This window comes from Ranitomeya variabilis, chromosome 5 (assembly GCF_051348905.1).
Source record: "Ranitomeya variabilis isolate aRanVar5 chromosome 5, aRanVar5.hap1, whole genome shotgun sequence".
Classification (NCBI taxonomy): domain Eukaryota; kingdom Metazoa; phylum Chordata; class Amphibia; order Anura; family Dendrobatidae; genus Ranitomeya; species Ranitomeya variabilis.
In genome coordinates, this window is record NC_135236.1 from 496,324,843 (window position 1) to 496,351,984 (window position 27,142).

At 44.9% G+C, this 27,142-nt stretch overlaps 1 protein-coding gene across 1 annotated transcript in view; it reads left to right on the forward strand.

Annotated features, from left to right (window-relative positions):
- Positions 1-2,991: 2,991 nt before the first annotated feature.
- STAB2 (stabilin 2) overlaps positions 2,992-27,142 on the forward strand; it is a 290,752-nt gene continuing 266,601 nt past the window's right edge. Inside the window, exon 1 of the mRNA XM_077265634.1 lies at positions 2,992-3,156. Within this exon, the coding sequence (XP_077121749.1) occupies positions 3,073-3,156 (84 nt within the window). The 5' untranslated portion in view covers positions 2,992-3,072. The remainder of the gene's footprint in view (positions 3,157-27,142) is intronic.

Sequence of the window (27,142 nt, forward strand, 5' to 3'; positions counted from 1 at the left end):
ACAAATCATTACCCTGGAAAGTGTGTTCCTCAACATATTTCCCAGGAAAATCCATTTTGTTTTTGTTTTTGTATGTTTTATTGTGCGCCTGTAAAAGTGGCGTAAAATTCTGACAACATTGTTCACAGCTGTGACCTGGGAGTCAGAAATGCTTCCCTGGGTCTTCCCCATGACGTTCCCATGTCATTTGAGCACTGTTCCCATCGATTTCAGACGTTTTTAGACCCTAAAAGGGGGGGTCGCGGCAAAAATGCTTGGGTTTCCCATAGACTTACATTGGGCTCGTTGCTTGGGTCGAGCACCCGAGCATTCCAATTTGCTCGACCTGAGCAATGAGCACTCGAATATTTTAGTGCTTGCTCATCTATAGTCGGTGGACACATTTTTTGCAGCTTTGGCCCTGGTGTACAGTGATCCAGATGGCATCTCCGTGGCTGAGTCAAAACTCCATAGATCAAGAAGGGGGCCGGGCTGACTGAGGACTACTGCTAGGAATTCCAGAGATGGGCCACTGACACTCAGTGGAATGACCCAGGACTTAAGAGTCATTTTTGTCAGGGTCTGTCAGCTAGGCTTCAGGCTTTTCAGGATTTTCTGGTGCGATATGCTACTTCAAGGTTGTTGGAGGCTGCAATGGCCATTGTTATCACGGTGAATGGATGCCTCAGGGAGAGACATACACCAACTCTGCCCCAACTGTCGTTGGTGGCTGGAACTGCATACACCCTGCACCCCTCTCTCCTGCACCCTGCTCCCCTCTCTCTCCTGCACCCTGCTCCCCTCTCTGCACCCTGCCACCTCTATCTCACACACCCTGCACTTCTCTGTCACAGTCTGGACCTCTCTATTTCCCACAGCCTGTAACGCCACACATCCCTGTCAGTCTTCACCCCCACAGCACACATAGCCTGCACCCCTCTAACACATACACCCTGCACTCCACATGTAACCGTTTCATCATTACCTCTCACAAGTTTCCCCATCTCCTTCAGCTTCTCCTGCAGCTTCCAGCCGGCAAAACTATGTGGCTCCTCCCCTTTGAGTGTCATGATCATGACACCATCGCAGGTCCTGTACCATTCAGAGGTAATTTCTTCCCTTTAGTCAGGGAGCTGATTAGTGCTCCCCTCCCCCCGCCCTACCCTCGCATATTGAAATTCCTCCCCTAAAAAAACTTGGCCCACCCTTGCAACCTGCTGGACTAAAAAAACCAAAAACCTTGCTTGTGCTCCCCCCCCCCCCCGGCATCCTGGCGCCCTCAAGAGCCAAGTGGCAAATACGGCCCAGCCCATCTGTAAAGCCACATTCCCCTGGTCATTTGGACAGAGACGATCAGGTTGCGAACATTAAGGGTTAGGGGCAATACTCTACACACATCTCAAGTTAACACTAAATCTCGGTGTCCTCCCAGGAAAGTTGTTCAGGGTAGGGTGGTGGCTCCCACCAAGTATCCTGAGGATAAGAGTTATGTGACACTGGGGGATGCCTATGTTGTCTGTCCTTTAAGGAGAGTACCATCTTGTGCCAAGCGTACGTGTGGTAATAAATGTTCCGATCTTGACCTGTGTGTATATGAGTGCGTGTGGGTGTCCACTAGAAACATCAGGTGGAGGTACACATCAAGGGCTCTGGGTTGTGGGGTGATAGGGCCATATAGGGTGGTGGCCGTTCTCAACCCTTGGACCTTCCAGTTGGAGTTACTACTAGTGATGCATGTACATAACATGTTCCACAGGTCATCACTAAGGAAATTTGTTGCACCTCTGGAGCCTATGTTATTACCATCTCCATCAATCTACATTTACTATGACCTTGAGGACCAGGTGACAACGGAGGTGAATACTAGTGGTTTGATGTGTTCTTGCCATATGTCCTTTTCAGTCAAGTCTGGTCATAAGGGTCCAGAGGCCCCTCATGGAAATGGGGATAATGTTACGAAACATTGAGGAATTTGTGACAACTATTTTTTCCTTTGGTCCAGCAAGAGTTAATGTCAGTCTCTTGCTGACAGTTTGATTTAGGATGGTCAGCTGATGTTGGTTTGCAACCATTCCCACCACCCTTTAAATAGTCACATGACTAATCATCTGCTGGTCGATTATAGAGTTTTATTGTTCTATGCAAACCAGCTAGATGTTTGGAGCTCAGCTGTGACAGTGGTTTTGCTGTTGTGGGAGTTCTGCTATTCTGGTGCCGATTTCTCTGCTGCTGTGAAGCTTAGCAGCAAAGCATGAGCTGAAGTACTTTCCTTTTAGTCTGTCCCCTGTTTGTCTCTTCCCGTGTGTGTTTTCATCTGCAGTGGTGAGGCTAGAGTTCTTGCCGGACAGTTCACTAGCCAGGGTTAATAAAGGTGACAGTCAGGGTCTAGGCAAGTGACAGCAGCAAGGGGAGGGAAGGACCCGCGTAGGGCATTAGGGAAGCTTAGGGACAGGACAGGCACAGGTTGGTGTCAGGAGGCGAACCAATAGGGCCTTACTCGCCTTTTTCCATCCCATTGTATTTATATGCTGTGTCATCTGCCGGAATTGCCTGTGTCTGAGCATGACAAAAGTGCAGCCATATTGCAGAAAGCGCACCTGCCATATCGCAGAAAGCACAGCCATATTGCAGAAAGCACAGCCATGTTGCTGGAAGTGCAGCCATATTGCATATTATTTGAATCAACCTGCAAGTTAATAATGAGAATAATTAAATCTAGTTATATTAATATCATGATTAAGCTCACATATTTGACAATGCTCATTTTCAAAGGTCCCAGAAAAGATAACAACAATGTGAATTTGATGTCAGCGGCTACTCAGTTTCTTCACCCCATTGCTCATTTAGGATATCCTGCCATTTCACAGTATCAATAGGCAGCTTTTAACTCAAATAGTGAGACTTTTCATGCTTTACTGTGATTGGCAGATTTCACATGCTCTGCTGTATACCCCTGTACAGGAAAGAGAGGTGGGACTAAAGTAATTATTTAAGGATGCAATCAACACACTGCACACAGTGAAATGGAAAACCTCTGCAACTATCTATCATATTTATGAATCCATTCAATAGTAACCCAGTAAAAGTTTCATTATGACAGAGAAAAAGACGGCAATGTTTATTTTCCCAGCTCTTCTGGGTTTCTTCTGCATTTGTACGGGGTCTGAGATGCTCACAGTAAGAAATAACTAAGCATGTCTTATATATGTTGATTTTTGTTGCTATATTTGTTTGGCGGTTATGGGCTTTCTTTGTATATTTGTGTTTCAGCTTTTGAGATATTATTGAGATCAGTTCAGACTTTATGTAAGGCTAATGTTTTTGTAGGAATGCAAGGGGAGGGAAAGTTGGTATTATCTACTGCACTTTTCTTCTTTAAATTATTTCAAGTTACATAATAACATTTCCTATGTGTTACATCATTATCTGAAGCTACTAATATTGGTGTAGCAAATCTAATATGTACTGTATATATATATATATATATATATATATATATATATATATATACACACTGTACATGTAGCATATTCTTTTAATCCAGATAGAACTATTCTGCAATGACATGACGTCTATATTATACTTGGTTCCCATGATGAGCTTTTGTTACATTTTTGATGTTGCAGAATTTCTGCACCATTTCTGTACCTATTATTTAAATTGTTACTTGCATTTTTTACTGAGCTATTGTGTGCATTTTTTTACATGCATTTTTATTGCATATTTGACTCTTTTTGGTGTGTCATGCTTTAAATAAAGCCAATTTGTTTTTTATTCTTCCTGGAATTTGTCTTTGACAAAATTTTATTGCTATACTAAAGGTGCGGATTACATTTGTTCTTGTTGCATTTCTGCAGCGGAAACGCACTTAAAACACATGTGCATTTTTCACTTGCGTAATGTCCGCACCTAATGTAAGTTTCTGGAGAAAATCCGCACAGAAAACTGAGCGTACCCACAAGACAAATTGACATGTTGTGGATACGAAACACTCACCGCAGAGAAGTGTTTCCATTTTGCTGGAAATATAAAACACTGCGTTTCTGGTGAAATAAAAATATGCAGCGTCAAAAATGCACAAAAAGCTTTTTCACCCACTCCTGGTTTTGGCTTACAAATACTGAGGTAAAAAAAGACCACATTCTGAACATGTGCACGTGGCCTTAGACTCCTAGTTATTTTTTTACATGGACTTTGGTTTAGCACTTTTAGAGTGGTGTTCATTCAGGCCAGCCATGTTCACACGTTGGGTATTTGGTGACATTTTTACCTCAATATTTGTAAGCCAAAACCAGGAGTGGGAGAAAAATACAGAAGTGGTGCAGTGTTTCTATTATACTTTTCCTCTGACTTTTCCCTTCCTGGTTTTGACATGCAAATATTGAGGTAAAAAACTCACCAAATGCTGAACTTGTGACCGTGGCCTTAGACTCCTAGTAATTTTACATGGCATTTGGTATAGTGCTTTCAGAGTAGTGTTCCTTTACCAATGCTCTTTCTGTAAAGCTCCAATCACACATACGTTGTACACATCCATGTGCTGACCCATAGTTTTTCAATGATCCGGTCATGCAATCCATATAAAAACAGATCCATGTGTCCAATCCATGAGGCTCAGAGCATATCCTTTTCGCATCCATTTTGCAGATCAGATTCCACCATACAAGTCTATGACTGTGTTTCTCTTGTTAAAAATCAATGTCTGAACTGTTATTTATCCAATCCACCTGCTTCAATTTTCAAAAACTAATGCATCATGGAGGCAAAACAAATAACACATAGGAGAAAACAGTCCATTTACATGGATGTAAAAAATAGAAATGGATGTGATGATGTTGCTTAAGGCTAAAACAACCCCATATGAATGGAGCTTATCTGCCCTGTGTGAATATACACTAATTGATCACTCACTAATTTTCACTAATAGCACATAAATGCAAAAAGTGCTAATATAGCACTGCAAACACATAAATATTAAAAAATGTCCATTTGTCCCTGAGAAGTACAAGAATAGTGCATATGTCTCTTAGCAGTAACCAGCTATTAGCTGTGGTCTGCATTGCACATGGGGGTCCAAGTCATGCCATAAAGATTTATCAGAGCCGGTGCAAATAAGAGCAGAAATCTGTTTGCTATAGGCAACTGCTTGTCTTTTCTTTTGCACCAGTTTTAACAAATGTCTGTGAGCTCAGTGCTATGACTTGGTTAAATTCACAAAAGAGAATGTATCTTCATCTGTTGTATTGTTTATTAGCTGCGGAAAAACTCATCAGCTCTTGCCATTTTTTATCTCATGGATTATACACAGTTGTACTGTTGCCATGTTGTTATTTTTGCCATGACACCCTTCTCTTTAAGGGTATGTGTCCACGTTCAGGATTGCATCAGGATTTGGTCAGGATTTTTCATCAGTATTTGTAAGCCAAAACCAGGAGTGGAACAATTAGAGGAAAAGTATAATAGAAACATATGCACCACTTCTGCATTTATCACCCACTCCTGGTTTTGGCTTACAAATACTGATGAAAAATCCTGACCAAATCCTGATGCAATCCTGAACGTGGACACATACCCTAAGGGATTTGTCCAAGGATGACAACTCTCATCACAAACCTACTAGGGCATATAGCTGTCATGGGTCGGGTTCGTGTGTCCTTACATCTAATAGATGGCTAGTCAGTTGATTTGCCTTCCATATTATGCCAAAATGTGTTTTATCAGCAATAATAGCTGATTGACCTAGACTAGCGGAGAGTAGTGAAAACTCCATACCATCTTTAATATCAAACGTGTTTGATATATTATCCATCACTTTTATTGTTTTGCATATGGTTTGATTGATATAAATGTAACAAGAATTGGTGCTGCTTTCAATGACTTTCTTTTCTTTGCTAATGTCATTTATTGTCATAAAGTATTATGTAGAGTTAGGTCCAGAAATATTTGCACAGTGACAGAATCTTCGTGATTTGGGCTCTGCAGGCCACTATTTTTTATTTACAATGAAACAACTGAGAGGCAATTGAAGTGTGGACATCAAGGTTTAATTAAAGGGTATAAACAAAAATATCCTATGAAACATTTAGGAATTGTAACCATTTTTCTACAAAGCCTCTTCATTTTAGGGGCTCAAAAGTAACTGGACAAATTAACTTTACCATAAATAAAATGTTTATTTTTCATACTTTGTGCAAAATATTTTGCAGGCAATGATTACCGTACCTGATGTCCGGAAGCCTTCAACTTCACCATAGCAGAACTGTTATCATATTTGATAATAATGTAGGGCAAGCAATTTTAATAATTTTTCAAAAATACCTTTATAAATGAAATCTGATAGAAAACCTTTCAAAAACTTGAAGCAAATCCATATTCAACTCCAGACATATGAATACAGCTTTCTAAGGGTAGAAGCAGAGCCTCCTGGCTGAATCCCATTCACTGTATGACAGGACAGCAGCAGGTTACCTCAGTCACACATTGCACAGCTTTGAGCTTTGTTGGTTATGGGAACATACTGTAGCTCCTCTGCCTGTCAGCTGGTTCTTGGGTGCTCATTGACATTGGCACTTATCAGTGTATAGCCCAGACATACAGGACAATCAGCTGACAGGGCAGAAGGAGCTCTGTAACATCGGCAGTTCCCCTCAGTGTTTACCACACAGCTTCTTCTGCCCTGTCAGCTGGATCATGTATGCTCAGTGACATTGGCACTTCTCAGTGTTATTCATCGTCCTGAAGCATATTTTCAGGAATTTTTATCACTCACAGGCAACACAGAAGCCAACAGCTGACAGAATAAAAAACACTGAGAAGTGCAGATGTCACTGAGAACACAGGAAGCAGCTGACAGGGCAAAAGGAGCAGTGCTGTAAACACTGAGGAGAAGTGTTGTTACTGTGCTCCTTCTGCCCTATCAGCTGATTGTCCTGTATATCTGTGCTATACACTGAGAAGTGTCCATGTCACTGAGCACACATGACCCAGCTTACAGGCAGAGGAGCTGTGTGCCGACAACTAACAGGTGACAGAGCCTGTGCACTGTGTGACTAAGGTAATGAAATAGGGGACGGTATGTGCCAATCCGCTTTCTTTTCTATGGACATACAGATTCTTTTTCTTTGGAAGTGGCACCCGTAATCCCTCATGTGTGTGCAGCTTCATCAACCCGAGGTCATTTGTGCCTTTGTCCTGCTTCTCTCTCCTGGTATGTATCTATGAAAATGTCATCTTGTTTTGCAAAAATCAAGCCGCTTTACAGCTACATCAGCGGAAAAATAAAAGTTATGGCTATTTATATAGCAATGCAAAAATAATATTTTTTTTCTATAAAATAGTTTTTATTGTGTAAAAGCACCAAAACATAAAAAAAAAAGTGGTATCCCTGGAATTGTACTGACCCGAGTAATAAAGCTGCGTTATCAATTTTACCACACGGGAAACGGTATGCAAAAAAAAAAATTCCTGAATTGCTGGTTTTTGTTCAATTCAAAATTGTAACAGAAAGAGATCAAAAAATGACATTTGCCCAAAAATGGTACCAGTTAAAACATCAACTCGTCCCGCAAGAAACAAGCCATTACACTACTCTGTCATACGGAATATGGAAAAGCTATACCTACCAAAATATCATCGATCAATAAAAAGCATCTATTAATGCGTGATAGCAGCCAAACATAAAAATAATATAGATCTAGCATCTCTGTAATCACACCGACTCAAAGAATAAAGTCGCCTAACCACTTATACCACACAAGGAATGGTGTAAAAAATAGATGAAACCAATTTTTCACCTGCTGTTGATTTTTTCATTCTGCCTCCCAAAGATCACAGTAAGGCTCAGCTCACATTCATCCTGCACTCTGAGCTGAGCGCTTACACTGGAGCTTCCGTGTAAACTACTCTCTGAACTACGTGATTCAGACAGGATTCTCAGTGAAAGATTCCCTATAATGAGGCAGATGGAGGCACTGTGGATGCCATTTGTCCTATGATCCGGAGGTGTCTGACTTTTTAGGCATGCATGAAAGCGCAGTCGACCACAATTTTGTGCACTTCTCAAATGGACAATGCTGAACAGAGTCCAGACGGAGTCCAGAGTAACTCTGCTACCTCATTATAGTGAATGGATCCCACAAGAGTTTCATTTGAATCAAGTCACTTTGAGATTTAGATGGAAACTCCGAGTGTTCAGCGTTGCGTACCAAATAAATGTAATCCCAAACATTATGTACAATGTTCTCAAGCCACAAAAATAGCAAGTCCCCACTCAGGTCTATCATATGTTAACGGAAATATAGGGAGCTGCCACATTACTGATAGTACAAAGGCTCTGGAAAAGTGAAATGGCTCCTCAGCCCCCAAAACAAATTCAGCAAATTCTGTGCTCCCAAATCACAATACCCCCTTCCTTCTGAGCCCCAGAGTGCCTAAACCACATTTAGTTTGGCATTTCTGTAGCGATGAGATCCCGCCTTATTTACAGGCGCATGTCTCCAGAATCACAAGCTAGACATAATGTACTGGGGAATACAAAGTACTGGTGGCTCAAAGTATTGGGCACCACAATGGCAGTTTGCAATTTTCACTCAGCATTATACACAGGTACTTGTATCTGGAAAACACCCATGGAGTCAAAATCGTCACTATACCTGTAGATAAACTCCCAAAGGAGTATAATTTCCAAAATGGGGTAATTTGAGGGGGATTCTGCTTTTCTAGCACTTGGGGGTTCTGTAAATGGCATTTTCCTATTCTAGGAAAAGCTGGGCTCCAGAGGAGAAATAGTGCTCCATTCCTCCTGAGTCTCTCCTTATGGCTAAGCAGTACTGTACCACTACTTAGGGGATATTTCTATGTTCAGCAGAAATTGCAGGACACATTTTTTACATTTTTACCACTTTCTTAGTGTGAAAATCTGGGGCTAATACTAAATTTTTGGTGGTAAAAATTTTAATTATTTTTTTCACTGCCCAATTTTATAAAATTTGGTGACCCAGTTGTGGTGTCAATATAATCAAAGCACCCCTAGATGAATTTTTTGAGAGGTGTAATTTGTAAAATGAGGTCACTTATGGGGTTTTTGCTGTTCTGGCATCTGAGAAGTAGTTTTTGACCACATATGGGGTATCTGTGTACTCAGGAGAAATTTCACAACAATTTTTGGGGTTCATTTTCTCCTGCTTTCCTTGCAAAAATGAAAAAATGTTGTAAAATTCTTTAAAGCAGCTGTGGGTTCAAGGCGCTCACCACACATCTAGAGAAATTACTTGGAAGGTCAAGTTTCCAAAATGGGGTCATTTTGGGGGGTTTCCACTGTTTAGGCACATCAGGTGCTCTCCGAACGTGATATGACACCCGCAGACCATTCCATCAAAATCTGCAATCTCAAATATCACTATTTCCTTTCTGAGCCCAGCCGTGCACCCAAACAGTAGTTTTTTCGACATATGGGGTATACTCAGGAGAAATTGCACAACAAACACTAGGGTCCATTTTCTGCTGTTACCCTTCTCAAAATAAAAAGTTTGGAGCTAAAAGAACATTTTTGTGGGAAAAATGTGATTTTTTTATTTTAACAGCTCTACGGTACAAACTTCTGTTAAGCGCCTTTGGATTCAAGGTGCTCACCACACAACTAGATACATTACATAGGTGTCATAGGTACATAGGTGCTGTCGTGCACACAAGCAGTAGTTTTCCTCACATATGGGATATCTGCGTATTCCTTCTGTGAAACACTTGGGGGTTCAAGGTGCTCACCACACACTAAGTTCCATGAGCAGTCTAGTTTCCAAAATGGGGTCCCTTGTGTGGATTTCCACTGTTTAGGCACATCAATGGCTCTCTAAACTCCGCAGATTATTCCAGCAAATTTTGCATTCAAAAAGTGAAATGATCCTCTTCCATTCTGAACTCTGCAGTGCACCGATACAATAGTTTTCCTTCAAATATTGGGTATTGGCCTACTCAGGAGAAATTGTAAAACAAATTGTATGGGGAATTTTCTCCTGTTACCCTTGTGAAAATGCAAAATATGGGGGCTAAAATACATTTCTGTGAGAAGAAAAAAGAATTTTGTTTTATTATTTTCACGTTTTTACATTATAAACTTCTATGACGCACTTGCGGGTTCAAGGTACCCACCACACATCTAGATACGTTTCTGGAGGGGTCTAGCTTCCACAATGGGGTCACTTGAGGGTGTTTTACACTGTGTAGGCACAACAGGGGCTCAGCACATTAGAAGCTCTCCAAACACGACATGGCATTCGTTATTGAATCCAGCAAATTTGCATTCAAGATGTCAAATAGCGCTCCTTCCTTTTCAAGCCCTGCATCCAAACAGTAGTTTTCCCCCACATTTCGGGTATCTGCTTGCTCAGGAGAAATTGCACTTCAAATTTTGAGGTCCAGCTTCTCCTGTTAGCATTGTGAAAATAAAATTAGGTGTAAAGTTACTTTTTGTGAAAAAAAGTTAAATGTTCATTTTTTCTTTCCTGTGAAGCACCTGAAGGGTTAATAAACTTTTTGAATGTGGTTTTGAGGACTTTAAGTGATGCAGTTTTTAGAATGGTGTCACTTTTGGCTATTTTCTGTCAAATAAACCCCCTCAAAGTCACTTCAAATGTGATATGGTCCCTAAAAAAATGGTTTTGTAAATGTTGTTGTATAAATGAGAAATCGTCGGTCAACTTTTAACTAGAGATGGGTGGACACCGAATATGGACTTCACTAGGAAGTCCTTGTTACTGTTCTGTTTAGGCCCCCCAAACACAAGGTATTTGTCGCACTGTCATGTATATAACAGCGCAGCAAACACTGCTTCTGATCAGCATGAGTCCCCAGCTGTGATCGGAGGTATAAAGTTTTCCTCCGGTCACTGTCTTCAGATGATGAGACTACTGCTCCGATTTCTCACAGTGAACTATTCAGCGCTGCTCCTTGAGACTTTCTCACTGTGATGGCAGGGATCTCACCGAGGAATGTCACCGTTAGTCACTGATACTGCGCTCGCAGCAGCTGATTCTCCCAGTAGTTCTTAGTCTGGACAGTCACATCTTGGCACTGTTCAGGTTAAAAACTGTTTATCCCCAGACATGGATTACAACGTGGGACAGAACGACTGACAGGTGAGGGATATGGTTGTTTTTATTTTATTACAGTAGACGATGGCTTTAATGGAATGAACAATGATGTGAGCATGGTTTAATTTAGAATCATTAAAGGAGTGTGTCATTCTTTCAATTAAAGCACTTTACTCTGGCTGTGTGTTTACAATATAACTATAGGATCAGTAATGGAGAGGCGTCCTATAGGCGCCTCTCCATTACTAAGCCATGGGCTTGATGTCACCGGACAATACAAAGGTGACATCAACCCCGCAAATATGAACCCCACTTACCACCGCTACAGGGCAAGTGGGAAGAGTCGGGCAAAGCACCAGGATTGGCGCATCTACTAGACGTGCCTTTTCTGGGTGGCTGCGGGCTGCTATTTTTACGCTGGAGTGCAATATCCATGGCCCCTTACCAGCATGAGAATACCAGCTCCCAGCTGTCTGCTTTAGCAAGGCTGCTTGTCAAAAATGAGGGGGACCCCAGGTCATTTTTTTAAATAATTTATTTCAATTATTTTAAAAAATAGCGTGGGGACCCCTTTATTTTTGATAACCAGCCTTGCAAACCCTGACAGCTAAGGGTTGCAAACCCCAGCTGTGAGTTTTTAGCCTGGCTGGTTATCAAAAATACAGGGGAACCACACCATTTTTATTTTTTAATTATTTATTTAGAGTGCAGGTGCCGGATGATGAATACTCCCATCAGCCGCCCCTTCTCTCGCTGTTTTTAGCAGCAGGCATAGGTTGATGGGAGCAGTAGCCCCAACAGGCCATGCCAGTGACCGGAGATAAACTTTATACCTCCGATCACAGATGCAGGCTCACGCTGTTATTTGACAGTGTGGGAACCGCGGCTCTCTGACAAGCGGTAATGATTTTACCGCCAATCAGAAGCAGTGTTTGCTGCGATGACATGCACATGACAGCATGGCAAGCATTGGATGTTTGGGCCCCCTATACAAGTCAATGAAGGTTCGGGTTCGCGTCCAGGTACTGTTCTGGTACTCAACCCCAAACCTTTTTTAACTGTTCAGCCAAACCTGGCAGACCTGAACATCCAGGGATCTGCCTATCTCTACTTTTAACCCTTCTAATTTCATAACAAAAAATATATATGTTTCAAAAATTGTGCTGCTGTAAATTAAACATGTGTTAATTGTTATTTATTAACTATTTTGTGACATAACTTTCTGACTTTAGTACAAAAAAAAATTGAAAATTGCAAAATGTTCAAAATTTTGGCCATATTATTGATTTTTCCACAATTATAATCAACAAATTCTACCACTAATGTGAAACGTTCTATGTTACGAAAAATTAATCTCAGAATCAGTGGGATCTGTTGCAGCGTTTCAGAGCACATAAAGTGACACTGGTCAAAATTGTAAAATTTGACCTGGTCATGAAGGTGAAAACGGGCTTGGGGGGGGTGAAGGGCTAAAAGGGGTTTTCCTACAACCAAAGTTAGTTTAATCAACATTGTAATCAATAGATGTTTGAAAAAGTTCCACAACGTAATGTGTTTTAATTAAAAATTGTTGTGCGCGGAGATAATTTTATAAATAATTCGCACTATTTATAGTAATATCATCCGGACGTAGATTATACACAAAGGCTATATATAGTTGCAGCGTCGGACTGGGGTGTCTGGGGCCCACCAGAGGAATGGACTCTAGGGGCCCACCCTACAGCTATATGCAAATATCTGTCATTCTAGTGGAGCATCGGCTGTAAAACACCGGCGGCTGCTGCACATCTACCGTGTACCCCAATAACTGGGATGTATAATTACGGTAGTTTACATTAATGGGGTTCTTGGTTAAAACAAGTTATCACTGATCCATGGGCTCCACAGGATAGGTGATCGCTTAGATCCGACCATTAGAAATTGCACCGATCGGAAGAATGGGGAAGTTTTATCCCTGACAGGACACTTTTATCACTATTTTAAAATGCAGCGGCAGGTGGGATTTCTGACCGCATCTCCATTCATTCTCTTTGGGGCTTCCAGAAAAAAACAAGTGCAGCCACTGAGGGAATGAATGGATCAGTGATCTAGTCGGACATGCCACTCCAGTCTAATGGGGATAAAAAGTTCCACATTTTGCGGAGTGGGTCCAAGCAGTCAGACCCCCACCAATCAATACGTTGTCACTTATCCTGTGGAGAGGTGATTACTTTTTTCCACAGGAAACCCCTGTAAGTGCATCTCCGCCGCTGTGTACAAAGCATTACAACTCTAATGGAAATAAAGAATCTTCTCCTAATTAATATCAGAGAGAACAAATGACCACCATACACAACACAATCCACTATACCAAGACCAATAATACCACATACAGGAAGAACTACCACCACACCATGACCAGACCACATAGTGACCGAATAATACTACATACAAGGGACAAATACCACCGCACCATGTCAAGACCACATATTATCACCACTTGGTGACCAAATAGCACATTCAAGGGACAAATACCACAACACCATTTCCAGACCACATATTACCACCACTTGGTGACCAAATAGCACATACAAGGGACAAATACCACAACACCATTTCCAGACCACATATTACCACCACATAGTGACTGAATACTACAATACTGATCAGAAATAAAAAAAACAAAACAAAACACAATACTATCATCATAAGGCTGCCGTCACACTAGCAGTATTTGGTCAGTATTTTACATCAGTATTTGTAAGCCAAAACCAGGAGTGGAACAAGCAGAGGCAAAGTATAATAGAAACATATGCACCACTTCTGTATTTATCACCCACTCCTGGTTTTGGCTTACAAATACTGATGGAAATTACAGACCAAATACTGAATGTGTGACGGCAGCCTAAGTGACATTATACACAGGAGATCTGTACTTAGTATGCAGTGTCTGTGTACAGGTAATACAGAGATCACTGGTGACATTATACACAGGAGCTCTGTATATAATGTATAGGTAATACAGTGATCACTGGTGACATTGTACACAGGACCTCTGTATATAGTATACAGTGTATAGTGTCAGTGTATAGGTAACACTGACTCTCCAGTGACGTCTCTAGGTGAAGTCCTTCATCTTTCATCCAGCACAGACCGCCGTCACTTCATCCAGCCAGGACTCGTTTCTGCAGGAAATAACACAGTTATCTCGAGCTCCGCTTGCCGAACACATTACTTAATTTTTCACAACTTCTACATTACACCACATGAAGAAAAAAAGGCGATATAGTGTTACTCTGCACACTAACAGGACCACCCCCCCATTTAAAACAGTATACTCAAAAAATAAAATAAATACATCACTGCAGTAATAATATCCCTTAATTAGCCCCTATGGTAATAATATTCCCCATCCTGGCCCCGTTTATCTCATTCCTGGCTCCAGCCATATGTTCTCGCATCCTGCCCTCATGAGTATCCATTCTACCCCATATGATCTCCCCATCCTGCCCCATTCTGTCTCCTTCGTATCCATCCTGCCCCATGATCCAATCCTGCCCCATGTCTTTCATTCTGCCCTGTGTCTCCAATCATGCCCCGTGTCTACATTCTGCCCATGCCTCCAGTCCTGCCCCCAGTGTGTCCAGCAATCTGCCCCAGTATGTCCAGCATTGCCCCCAGACAGTGTGTCCAGCAATCTTCCCCAGTATGTCAAGCATATTGCCCCAGTGTGTCCCGAAATCTGCCCCAGTGTGTCCAGCATATTACCCCAGAGTGTCCAGCATTGCCCCCAGACAGTGTGTCCAGCAATCTGCCCCAGTGTGTCCAGCATATTACCCCCAGTGTGTCCAGCAATCTGCCCCAGTATGTCCAGCACTGCCCCCAGTGTGTCCAGCAATCTGCCCCAGTGTCCAGCACTGCCCCCAGTGTGTCCAGCAATCTGCCCCAGTGTCCAGCATTGCCCCCAGTGTGTCCAGCAATCTGCCCCAGTGTCCAGCATTGCCCCCAGTGTGTCCAGCAATCTGCCCCAGTGTCCAGCATTGCCCCCAGTGTGTCCAGCAATCTGCCCCAGTGTCCTGCATTGCCCCCAGTGTGTCCAGCAATCTGCCCGTGTCCAGCATTGCCCCCAGTGTGTCCAGCAATCTGCCCCAGTGTCCAGCATTGCCCCAGTGTCCAGCACTGCCCCCAGTGTGACCAGCAATCTGCCCCAGTGTCCAGCAATCTGCCCCAGTGTACAGCACTGCCCCCAGTGTACAGCACTGCCCCCAGTGTGACCAGCAATCTGCCCCAGTGTCCAGCAATCTGCCCCAGTGTACAGCACTGCCCCCAGTGTGACCAGCAATCTGCCCCAGTGTCCAGCATTGCCCCCAGTGTGTCCAGCAATCTATCTGCCCCATTTTCCAGCAATCTGCCCCAGTGTCCAGCATTGCCCCAGTGTGACCAGCAATCTGCCCCAGTGTCCAGCAATCTGCCCCAGTGTCCAGCACTGCCCCAGTGTCCAGCACTGCCCCCAGTGTTACCAGCAATCTGCCCCAGTGTCCAGCATTGCCCCCAGTGTGTCCAGCAATCTATCTGCCCCATTGTCCAGCAATCTGCCCCATTGTCCAGCATTGCCCCAGTGTACAGCACTGCCCCCAGTGTGACCAGCAATCTGCCCAGTCCCCCAGTGTGTCCAGCAATCTGCCCCAGTTTCCAGCATTGCCCCAGTGTCCAGCACTGCCCCAGTGTCCAGCACTGCCCCAGTGTTACCAGCAATCTGCCCCAGTGTCCAGCATTGCCCCCAGTGTGTCCAGCAATCTATCTGCCCCATTGTCCAGCAATCTGCCCCATTGTCCAGCATTGCCCCAGTGTACAGCACTGCCCCCAGTGTGACCAGCAATCTGCCCAGTCCCCCAGTGTGTCCAGCAATCTGCCCCAGTGTCCAGCATTGCCCCAGTGTCCAGCACTGCCCCCAGTGTGACCAGCAATCTGCCCCAGTGTCCAGCAATCTGCCCCAGTGTCCAGCATTGCCCCAGTGTACAGCACTGCCCCCAGTGTGACCAGCAATCTGCCCCAGTGTCCAGCATTGCCCCCAGTGTGTCCAGCAATCTATCTGCCCCATTGTCCAGCAATCTGCCCCAGTGTCCAGCATTGCCCCCAGTGTGTCCAGCAATCTGCCCCAGTGTCCAGCATTGCCCCCAGTGTGTCCAGCAATCTAGCTGCCCCATTGTCCAGCAATCTGCCCCAGTGTCCAGCACTGCCCCCAGTGTGACCAGCAATCTGCCCCAGTGTCCAGCATTGCCCCCAGTGTGTCCAGCAATCTAGCTGCCCCATTGTCCAGCAATCTGCCCCAGTATCCAGCACTGCCCCCAATGTGACCAGCAATCTGCCCCAGTGTCCAGCAATCTGCCTCAGTGTCCAGCATTGCCCCAGTGTCCAGCATTGCCCCAGTGTCCAGCACTGCCCCCAGTGTGACCAGCAATCTGCCCTAGTGTCCAGCATTGCCCCCAGTGTGTCCAGAAATCTATCTGCCCCATTGTCCAGCAATCTGCGCCAGTGTCCAGCATTGCCCCAGTGTACAGCACTGCCCCCAGTGTGACCAGCAATCTTCCCCAGACTTACCCCCGCCGCCGCCGCACCCGCACCCGCACCGCGCGCCGGCTTATGTCCTCCTTCAGCCCCCAGTACCCCCGTCCTCATACTCACCTGTCCCACACACTGCACGGCCATGCCGACATCCCTCGCGCTCTGTCCCGACTCCCGGCGGCGGCGCAGCATCGCATCTGCTTCCTGCTTGTGTGGTCATGTGATACAGTCATTAAGGTCATGAATATGCGCATATTCATGGCCTTAATGAGCGGTACCACGTGACTGCACAAGCAGGACGAGCTGCAGTGCAGACGCCGAGACCATCGCTGGAGCAGGGTCCTGGTGAGTATCGTCTTCAAGGGGGGGGGGGGCCCTGGAGCAGTGGGGGCCCTGGAGCAGTGGGGGCCCTACCAGCAGGTGTCTGTGCCTGGGCCCACCGGAGGATCCTCCGGTTCTCCGGTGGGCCAGTCCGAGCCTGCGAGCCTGTATAGTTGGTATGTTTGGCTGGTTGCCATTCATGCCAATGTCCCATCACCTGATAATGCTGCAAATGCGGTCAAACATGTTGGAGGGACCAGTGCTTTAATCTTGTTTGTTCTATTCTGCCAATAAGTGTTAGCACCTCGGGGTGTCATCCAACGCTTATTCCTACACATAATTATAAGAATTAATTTAATTAAGAGGCAGATTAGGGACAATTTTAGACTTTTTCATACCCTCGGTATTTTTAAATGTCTACTCATTAAAAGTTAAGTTTTATGGTTTAATAGAAAGGGATTTTTTTAGGGTTCTCAACATTTTGTTAATACTATATGGGTATATGCATATGTGCCTTTATCTTAAATTCTTGTTGCAGATGTTGCCACAATTTTTATAACATTTCTGCAAAAAAAATGTATATTGTTGCTTTGCTAGAGCACTATAGTAGCACATACTGGCCAACGTCTGTGTTACTCTCTAAGCTTGAAATGCAACAAATAGATTGTAGTGTTGTAGACCTATTTTGCCAAATTGTAGAGAATGCTCCTCCTCTTGTAAGGTTGGGTGAACATAATCCGAAAGTGGCAGCGCTTTGGACGCAGCGCATGTTTACTGCATCCAAAGCGCTGTTGTCTATTGAACGCATCATATTGGGGCTGTGGTTGCCTTTATACCGTGTGACGGGACTGTAAGAGCATCATACTTTGTAGAGGTGACTATGGTGGTATCATACTATGTGGGAGCCCACATACTGTGTTGGGGACTATGGTGGTCAGCACACTGCGGTGGGGGGAGCTGTGGTGACCTTCATACTGGTTGGGGAAATCATACCGTGTAAGGGGCTGTGGGGGCCATCATACAGTATAGGGGTCATCATAATGTGCAGGGGCTGTGGTGACCATCATCCTGTGTGGTAGGTCACTGTGGGGACATCAAACCGTGTGGGAGCTGTAGGGATCAAACTGTGTTTGTGGTGCTGTGGGGGCATGTGTGGGGGGCATCATAATGTGTGAAAGACTGTGCTGGTATCACACTGTGTTGAATCCGTGCGGCAGTCTTATTGTGTGGGGGTGATAGGGAGACATCATACTGTGTGTGGCACTCACCACTGTGTGTTGGACTATGTAAGGAGGGTTGTGAGGGCATCATACATATGTCCCTGTGTGTGGGTTGTGGGGGTATCATAATGTGTGGGGCCATGATGCAATGTGTGGGGTTAAGGGGGACATACAATGGGGTGTTAATATGGGGGCATTATACAGGGCTGTGAGAATATTCTATATAGCCCTTGCTTGCACTTTATATTTCGTGTTCTTATTCCAGGAATATGATGCACTGTTAGGCCCCTTTCACACATCACTTTTTTGCCATCAGTCGTAAGCCGTCGAATTAAAAAAAAAATGGATCCGGCTACTGATGCCGCCGGATCCGTTTTGTTCTTAGACTTGTATTAGTGATGGATTGTGACGGATGGCCTCACGTTTCGTCCGTCGCTCGCCGGATCCGTCGAAAATTGTTTGGCCAGCAGCTGGAGACAACAGACAAAGTAACGTTTTTTGTGCACATTGAAAAAACGGACAGCAACAGATCCGTCACCATCCATCGTTTGCTAGAATGGAAGCCTATGGCGATGGATCCGTCAAATGACAGAATCCGGCGACGGATTCCATTTTTTTAACTGAGCATGCTCCAATCCAATTAGCCAGATCCGCTACTCGGATCCATCCAAAAAACGGATCGGTCGCATCAGTTTTTCACAATCTGCGATGGATCTGTTGAGCCAACAGATTGTGACTGATGGTAAAAAACTGATGTGTGAAAGGGGCCTTATGTACTTATTTTGCTATGTGCCCTCTCAGTATATACATTATTCATTTATAAGTGCATAGTATCTATTGACCTTTCAAAGTGATATTAAGTGGTATATGTACAGTTGGTTCACATATATCTCTATATGTATTTATCTAATATTTAATGAACACAGTGCACTTCTTGTCATTTCAACCTTTATAGGAATACCTTCATACGATAAACCTTACCTTTTCATTACACTATTTGCACATAGCTCTAGATGGAGCCATAGCATCTGAGATTTGCCTGGATTTCTTTATCTCCACATGGTTTACATATATTATTGTATATATTTGGTTGTAACTATACATTGTCTAATACTATAAGCTGTGGATTCATGTAATTGCTTGTATGTATATACTGTATAATTGATTACCACGTCTGTCTCTGTAAAAATAATCCCCTTTAAATTCAATTTTTTAAATTGTGTGTCTTTTTTATAATTCACCTAATAAAGATGAGTTATTTTTAATGAAAAATGTTTGTTTTGGGTAGTTTAATTTTTGTTGGCACTTTCCAGGAACAGTCGGATGCGCTTATCCTTCAGGACACCAGCAGCAGCGCTGAAGACACGTTCCTAGATAATGCTGCCAGCCGGGCATAACAAAACCTCCAAGGCACATACTTGATAAAGACATGTTACAGGTCGAAATGTTGTATGTCTATGGCGGAATAAATCTTTTTGGAAATTCATCACCTGGATTGGACACTGCTCTCATTCTATTCTTAAGTTGCTGATTTTCCAAGTGGGTTCCTTGGAGTGAGAACGGGCGTCCACCTTTAGTGAGTGCTATCAGCCTTCCTTCTATGTGCCTAAAACCTCCAAGGCATGACAGGCGAGCTCAGGTCACTCTTCCATTTTTGAAGACGAAAATGCAAAGGGGTCCAAACCCCCTGATGTCATTGATATTGAGCTCGAGATGCTACAGCACCATCCTCTCCAGTCGCTCACAACGTGTCAGACTTGTACTCTCTTCTGCTTGTGCACGGGCTGGTCTACAATATCTGTAAAATTACTCACAAAAATTGCTTCTGCCACTTACACTGCTGCTGCTAATGTTTTTGTGTTGATGACTCGACGTTCCCGGGGTTGGAAGTCTAAAGCTGCGATGCGCACTGTGTGCATCACTGCTATCTTGGGGAAAACCACTATTAAGATTGTCTACAAGCGTGTTTCGATACTCCAGCGTGCGCACGTCCCTTTGAAGGGGGGAAACATCTGCCAAAATTTACTCTTGTACTGTGGATCTAACAGAGTGGCAACCCAATAGTCAGCACTATTTCTAACCCTAAGAATACGGGCATCATGTTGCAGATAGTGCATCAAGAAGGCGCTCATGTGTCAGGCGCTTCCATGAGGTCCAAGTCTATGGTGTGTTGGTGTCAAGGTAATAGTGTAATAGGGTGCAGGGTTGCGTATGTCACCACGGAACAGACAGACCAACTGTTGAGGGGAATTTATTAACAGGAGTAAGATTCTCCTCGCAGGGAGTAAACAGGGGGTTAATAGAGGTAAATCAAACAGTAAACAGTTAAGCGAGAACAAAAGGGTTAACAAGTGTTCTTGTAACTTATCAGTCCAGGGAGGTCCTGACTGGAGGGTCCTAATTCCAGCGTGGGTACAGTCACCAGCAGAGTCCGCTTTCATGTACTCACAAGATGAAGTCTTTAGCTTTTACAGCACAGCCAGGAATCAGGGGCTCCACACTGTTAAGTCTCTCACAGTCTCTGTACTGATACTGCGGAGACCAGGGAATAGAAGTCTCTTCTCTGTTTCCTGGAAACTCCGGGGTTAAGACTTTTCTCTTCAACGTGAAACTGAAATCAGGAAGTAGCACAGTCTCGTTCACTGCTGCACAGAAGTCTCTGTATGTTAGCCTGGCAGTTTCTCTGTAGTAACATGTCACACACACACTGGGCAGTTACTTATCACACTCAGGGATCTTTGCTTGTCACTGTGGTCACCAGGGCTGCACCCGAGTCACTGTCTCTGATTCAGGAGGCTTCCGAGTCTACACCCTCACATCCAGCCTTCACTCTGGTGGGTATCTGTTATGACCCCAATGGCGAGGGTCTCAGAGGAACAAGTAAGTCTGCGATGTACAAAAATCCAGCTCATAGGGCAGTGGTAACTGGGTTGACCATATAACTACACCTAACGCCAACACTAGAAGTAGCCGGGGAACATGCCTACGTTGGTCGCTAGATGTCTCGCGCCAGCCGGAGGACTAACTACCCCTAGAAGAGGAAAACAAAGACCTCTCTTGCCTCCAGAGAATAGACCCCAAAAGTCGGATACAAGCCCCCCACAAATAATAACGGTGAGGTAAGAGGAAATGACAAACACAGAGATGAACTAGGTTTTGCAAAGAGAGGCCCACTTACTAATAGCAGAATGTAGTAAGATAACTTATATGGTCAACAAAAACCCTAACAAAATTCCACACTGGAGATACAAGAACCCCCGAACCGTCTAACGGCCCGGGGGGAGAACTCCAGCCTCCCTAGAGCTTCCAGCAAGGTTAGGATACAGATTATGTACAAGCTGGACAAAAATGCAAACAAAAACAAATAGCAAAAAGCAAGAAAGCAGACTTAGCTTAATTTAGCAGGAACCAGGATCAGTAGACAAGAGCACAACAGATTAGCTCTGATTACAACGTTGCCAGGCATTGAACTGAAGGTCCAGGGAGCTTATATAGCAACACCCCTGACCTAACGACCCAGGTGAGCATACAAGGGATGAATGACATACCCAGAGTCAAATCACTAGTAACCACTAGAGGGAGCCAAAAGGTAAATTCACAACAGTACCCCCCCCTTAGTGAGGGGTCACCGAACCCTCACCAAGACCACCAGGGCGATCAGGATGAGCGGCGTGAAAGGCACGAACTAAATCGGCCGCATGCACATCAGAGGCAACCACCCAGGAATTATCCTCCTGACCATAGCCCTTCCACTTGACCAGGTACTGAAGCCTCCGCCTGGAGAGACGAGAATCTAAGATCTTCTCCACCACGTACTCCAACTCGCCCTCAACCAACACCGGAGCAGGAGGCTCAGCAGAAGGAACCACAGGCACAACGTACCGCCGCAACAAGGACCTATGAAATACGTTGTGAATGGCAAACGACACCGGAAGATCCAGGCGAAAGGATACAGGATTAATGATTTCCAATATCTTGTAAGGACCAATGAAGCGAGGCTTAAATTTGGGAGAGGAGACCTTCATAGGAACAAATCGAGAAGACAGCCATACCAAATCCCCAACGCGAAGTCGGGAACCCACACCGCGGCGGCGGTTGGCAAAACGCTGAGCCTTCTCCTGTGACAACTTCAAGTTGTCCACCACATGACTCCAGATCCGCTGCAACCTATCCACCACGGAATCCACCCCAGGACAGTCAGAAGGCTCCACATGTCCCGAGGAAAAACGAGGATGGAAACCAGAGTTGCAGAAAAATGGCGAAACCAAGGTGGCGGAACTAGCCCGATTATTAAGGGCAAATTCAGCCAACGGCAAGAAGGTCACCCAATCATCCTGATCAGAAGAGACAAAACACCTCAAATAAGCCTCCAGAGTCTGATTAGTTCGCTCCGTTTGTCCGTTAGTCTGGGGATGGAAAGCGGACGAAAACGACAAATCAATGCCCATCCTACCACAAAAGGATCGCCAGAACCTGGAAACAAACTGGGATCCTCTGTCCGACACAATATTCTCAGGAATGCCGTGCAAACGAACCACGTTCTGGAAGAACACAGGAACCAGATCAGAAGAGGAAGGCAGCTTAGGCAAAGGAACCAGATGGACCATCTTGGAGAAACGATCACATATCACCCAGATGACAGACATGCCCTGAGACACCGGAAGATCCGAAATGAAATCCATAGAGATGTGTGTCCAAGGTCTCTTCGGGACAGGCAAGGGCAAGAGCAACCCGCTGGCATGAGAGCAACAAGGCTTAGCTCGGGCACAAGTACCACAGGACTGCACAAATGACCGCACATCCCTTGACAAGGAAGGCCACCAAAAGGACCTGGCCACCAGATCTCTGGTGCCAAAAATTCCCGGGTGCCCTGCCAACACCGAGGAATGAACCTCGGAAATGACTCTGCTGGTCCATCTAGCAGGCACAAACAATCTGTCAGGTGGACAAGAGTCAGGCCTACCAGCCTGAAATCTCTGCAACACACGTCGCAGATCTGGAGAAATAGCAGACACGATAACTCCTTCCTTAAGAATACCCACAGGTTCAGCGACTGCAGGAGCATCAGGCACAAAGCTCCTAGACAGAGCATCGGCCTTCACATTCTTAGAACCTGGTAAATACGAGACCACAAAGTCAAAACGGGAGAAAAACAATGACCAGCGGGCCTGTCTAGGATTCAGGCGTTTAGCAGACTCGAGATACATCAGATTTTTGTGATCAGTCAAGACCACCACACGATGCTTAGCACCCTCGAGCCAATGACGCCACTCCTCAAATGCCCACTTCATGGCCAACAACTCCCGATTGCCCACATCATAATTTCGCTCTGCCGGCGAAAACTTCCTAGAGAAAAAGGCACAAGGCCTCATAGTAGAGCAACCAGGGCCTCTCTGCGACAAAACGGCCCCTGCCCCAATCTCCGAAGCATCCACCTCAACCTGAAAGGGAAGTGAGACGTCAGGCTGGCACAAAACAGGTGCCGAAGTAAATCGGCGTTTCAACTCCTGGAAAGCCTCCACGGCAGCAGGAGCCCAGTTAGCTACATCAGAGCCTTTCTTGGTCATATCCGTCAGCGGTTTAACAATGCTAGAGAAATTTGCGATAAAACGACGGTAGAAGTTAGCAAAACCCAAGAACTTCTGAAGACTCTTAACTGACGAGGGTTGAGTCCAATCATGAATAGCTCGGACCTTGACTGGATCCATCTCCACAGCAGAAGGGGAAAAAATGAACCCCAAAAAGGGAACCTTCTGTACACCAAAGAGACACTTTGAGCCTTTTACAAACAAAGAATTTTCACGCAGAATCTCAAAAACCATCCTGACCTGCTCCACATGCGAGTCCCAATCATCAGAAAAAAACAGAATATCATCCAGATAAACAATCAAAAATTTATCCAGATACTTCCGGAAAATGTCATGCATGAAGGACTGAAAAACTGAAGGGGCATTAGAGAGCCCAAATGGCATCACCAAGTACTCAAAATGACCTTCGGGCGTATTGAATGCGGTTTTCCATTCATCGCCCTGCCTAATACGCACAAGGTTGTACGCACCACGAAGGTCTATCTTGGTGAACCACTTGGCACCTTTAATCCGGGCAAACAAATCTGACAACAGCGGCAAAGGATACTGAAATTTGACAGTGATCTTATTTAAAAGCCGATAGTCAATACAAGGCCTCAAAGATCCGTCCTTTTTGGCCACAAAAAAGAATCCCGCACCAAGAGGGGAAGAAGAAGGACGGATATGCCCCTTCTCAAGAGACTCCTTGATATATGAACGCATCGCGGTATGTTCAGGTACCGACAGATTAAACAGTCTCCCCTTAGGAAACTTACTGCCAGGAATCAAATCTATTGCACAGTCACATCCCCTATGAGGAGGCAGTGCACTGGACTTAGACTCGCTGAAGACATCCTGATAATCAGACAAATACGCCGGAACTTCCGAAGGCGTAGAAGAAGCAATAGACAAGGGCAGGGAATCTCCATGAATTCCATGGCAGCCCCAACTTGACACTGACATAGCCTTCCAGTCCAAGACTGGATTATGGGTCTGTAACCATGGCAAACCCAAAACAACCAAATCATGCATTTTATGCAGAACAAGAAAACGTATTACCTCCCGATGTTCGGGAGTCATGCACATGGTAACCTGTGTCCAAAACTGCGGTTTATTTTTTGCCAATGGCGTAGAATCAATACCCCTAAGAGGGATAGGATTTTCCAATGGCTCAAGAACAAATCCGCAGCGCTTGGCAAATGACAGATCCATAAGGCTCAGGGCAGCACCTGAGTCCACAAACGCCATGACAGGATACGATGACAGTGAGCAAATCAAAGTTACAGATAGAATAAACTTAGGTTGCAAATTACCAATGGCGACCGGACTAACAACCTTAGTAAGACGTTTAGAGCATGCTGAGATAACGTGTAGAATCACCACAGTAGTAACACAAGCCATTCTGGCGTCTATGAATTTTCCGCTCATTTCTAGTCAGGATTCTATCACATTGCATTAAATCAGGTGCCTGTTCAGACAACACCATGAGGGAATTTGCGGTCTTGCGCTCCCGCAACCGCCGGTCGATTTGAATAGCCAGGGCCATAGAATCATTCAGACCTGTGGGACTGGGAAAACCCACCATCACATTCTTAATGGCTTCAGAAAGGCCATTTCTAAAATTTGCAGCCAATGCACACTCGTTCCACTGGGTCAGCACGGACCATTTCCGAAATTTTTGGCAATACACTTCAGCCTCGTCCTGGCCCTGAGACATCGCCAGCAAGGCTTTTTCTGCCTGAATCTCAAGATTGGGTTCCTCATAAAGCAAACCAAGCGCCAGAAAAAACGCATCAATGTCAGCCAATGCCGGATCTCCTGGCGCCAGCGAGAAAGCCCAATCCTGAGGGTCGCCCCGTAAAAAAGAAATAACAATTTTTACTTGCTGAGCGGAGTCTCCAGATGAACAGGGTTTCAGGGACAAAAACAATTTACAATTATTCCTGAAATTTCTAAATTTAAATCGGTCTCCGGAAAACGGTTCAGGAATCGGTATCTTAGGTTCTGACACAGGATTTCTGATAACATACTCTTGTATGCCCTGCACACGAGCAGCAAGCTGATCCACACTTGTAATCAAGACATTCATGTCTGCAGCAAACACAAGCCACTCAGAGGTAAAGGGGAAAAGAAAAAAAAATGAGAGAGAGAAAAAAAAACTCAGAACTTTCTTTCTTATAATCCCGCTTCTGCAATGCATTTAACATTTAATACTGGCCTGGCAAACTGTTATGACCCCAATGGCGAGGGTCTCAGAGGAACAAGTAAGTCTGCGACGTACAAAAATCCAGCTCATAGGGCAGTGGTAACTGGGTTGACCATATAACTACACCTAACGCCAACACTAGAAGTAGCCGGGGAACATGCCTACGTTGGTCGCTAGATGTCTCGCGCCAGCCGGAGGACTAACTACCCCTAGAAGAGGAAAACAAAGACCTCTCTTGCCTCCAGAGAATAGACCCCAAAAGTCGGATACAAGCCCCCCACAAATAATAACGGTGAGGTAAGAGGAAATGACAAACACAGAGATGAACTAGGTTTAGCAAAGAGAGGCCCACTTACTAATAGCAGAATGTAGTAAGATAACTTATATGGTCAACAAAAACCCTAACAAAATTCCACACTGGAGATACAAGAACCCCCGAACCGTCTAACGGCCCGGGGGGAGAACTCCAGCCTCCCTAGAGCTTCCAGCAAGGTTAGGATACAGATTATGTACAAGCTGGACAAAAATGCAAACAAAAACAAATAGCAAAAAGCAAGAAAGCAGACTTAGCTTAATTTAGCAGGAACCAGGATCAGTAGACAAGAGCACAACAGATTAGCTCTGATTACAACGTTGCCAGGCATTGAACTGAAGGTCCAGGGAGCTTATATAGCAACACCCCTGACCTAACGACCCAGGTGAGCATACAAGGGATGAATGACATACCCAGAGTCAAATCACTAGTAACCACTAGAGGGAGCCAAAAGGTAAATTCACAACAGGTATCTCAGCCTCAGTGCCCTCACAGGGAGCAGTACCTTTAGGGGAGCACGGCGCTGCAGCCTGCCCTCTCTTTGGCGCGCTGCCTTCTCTCTGCTCTCCCGCTCTTTTCTCAGCAGTCACCTGGTCCCCTCTGTCCAGGGCAGAAAGTCTTCCCCCCAACAACCCAGCTGTCTGACTAAGTGGTTCCAGGCAAGGAGCAGGGAAAGCAACCTCCTTACAATACTCAAGCTTACTTCTTCCGTCCCCTCGCGCCAACCACAGACAGCAGTGAGGGGATCATTATCCTCTTCATCTCCTGACTTTTGTGAACCACTCACCTCTTCATCCTCCATTTCTTTCTCTGTTCCTGCACCTTCACTAACAGATTGTCTGTTACCATGAGAGATATTGTTATCTCTTCTGCATCTTCCTCTGCTTCCTCCTCTTCCTCTGGGA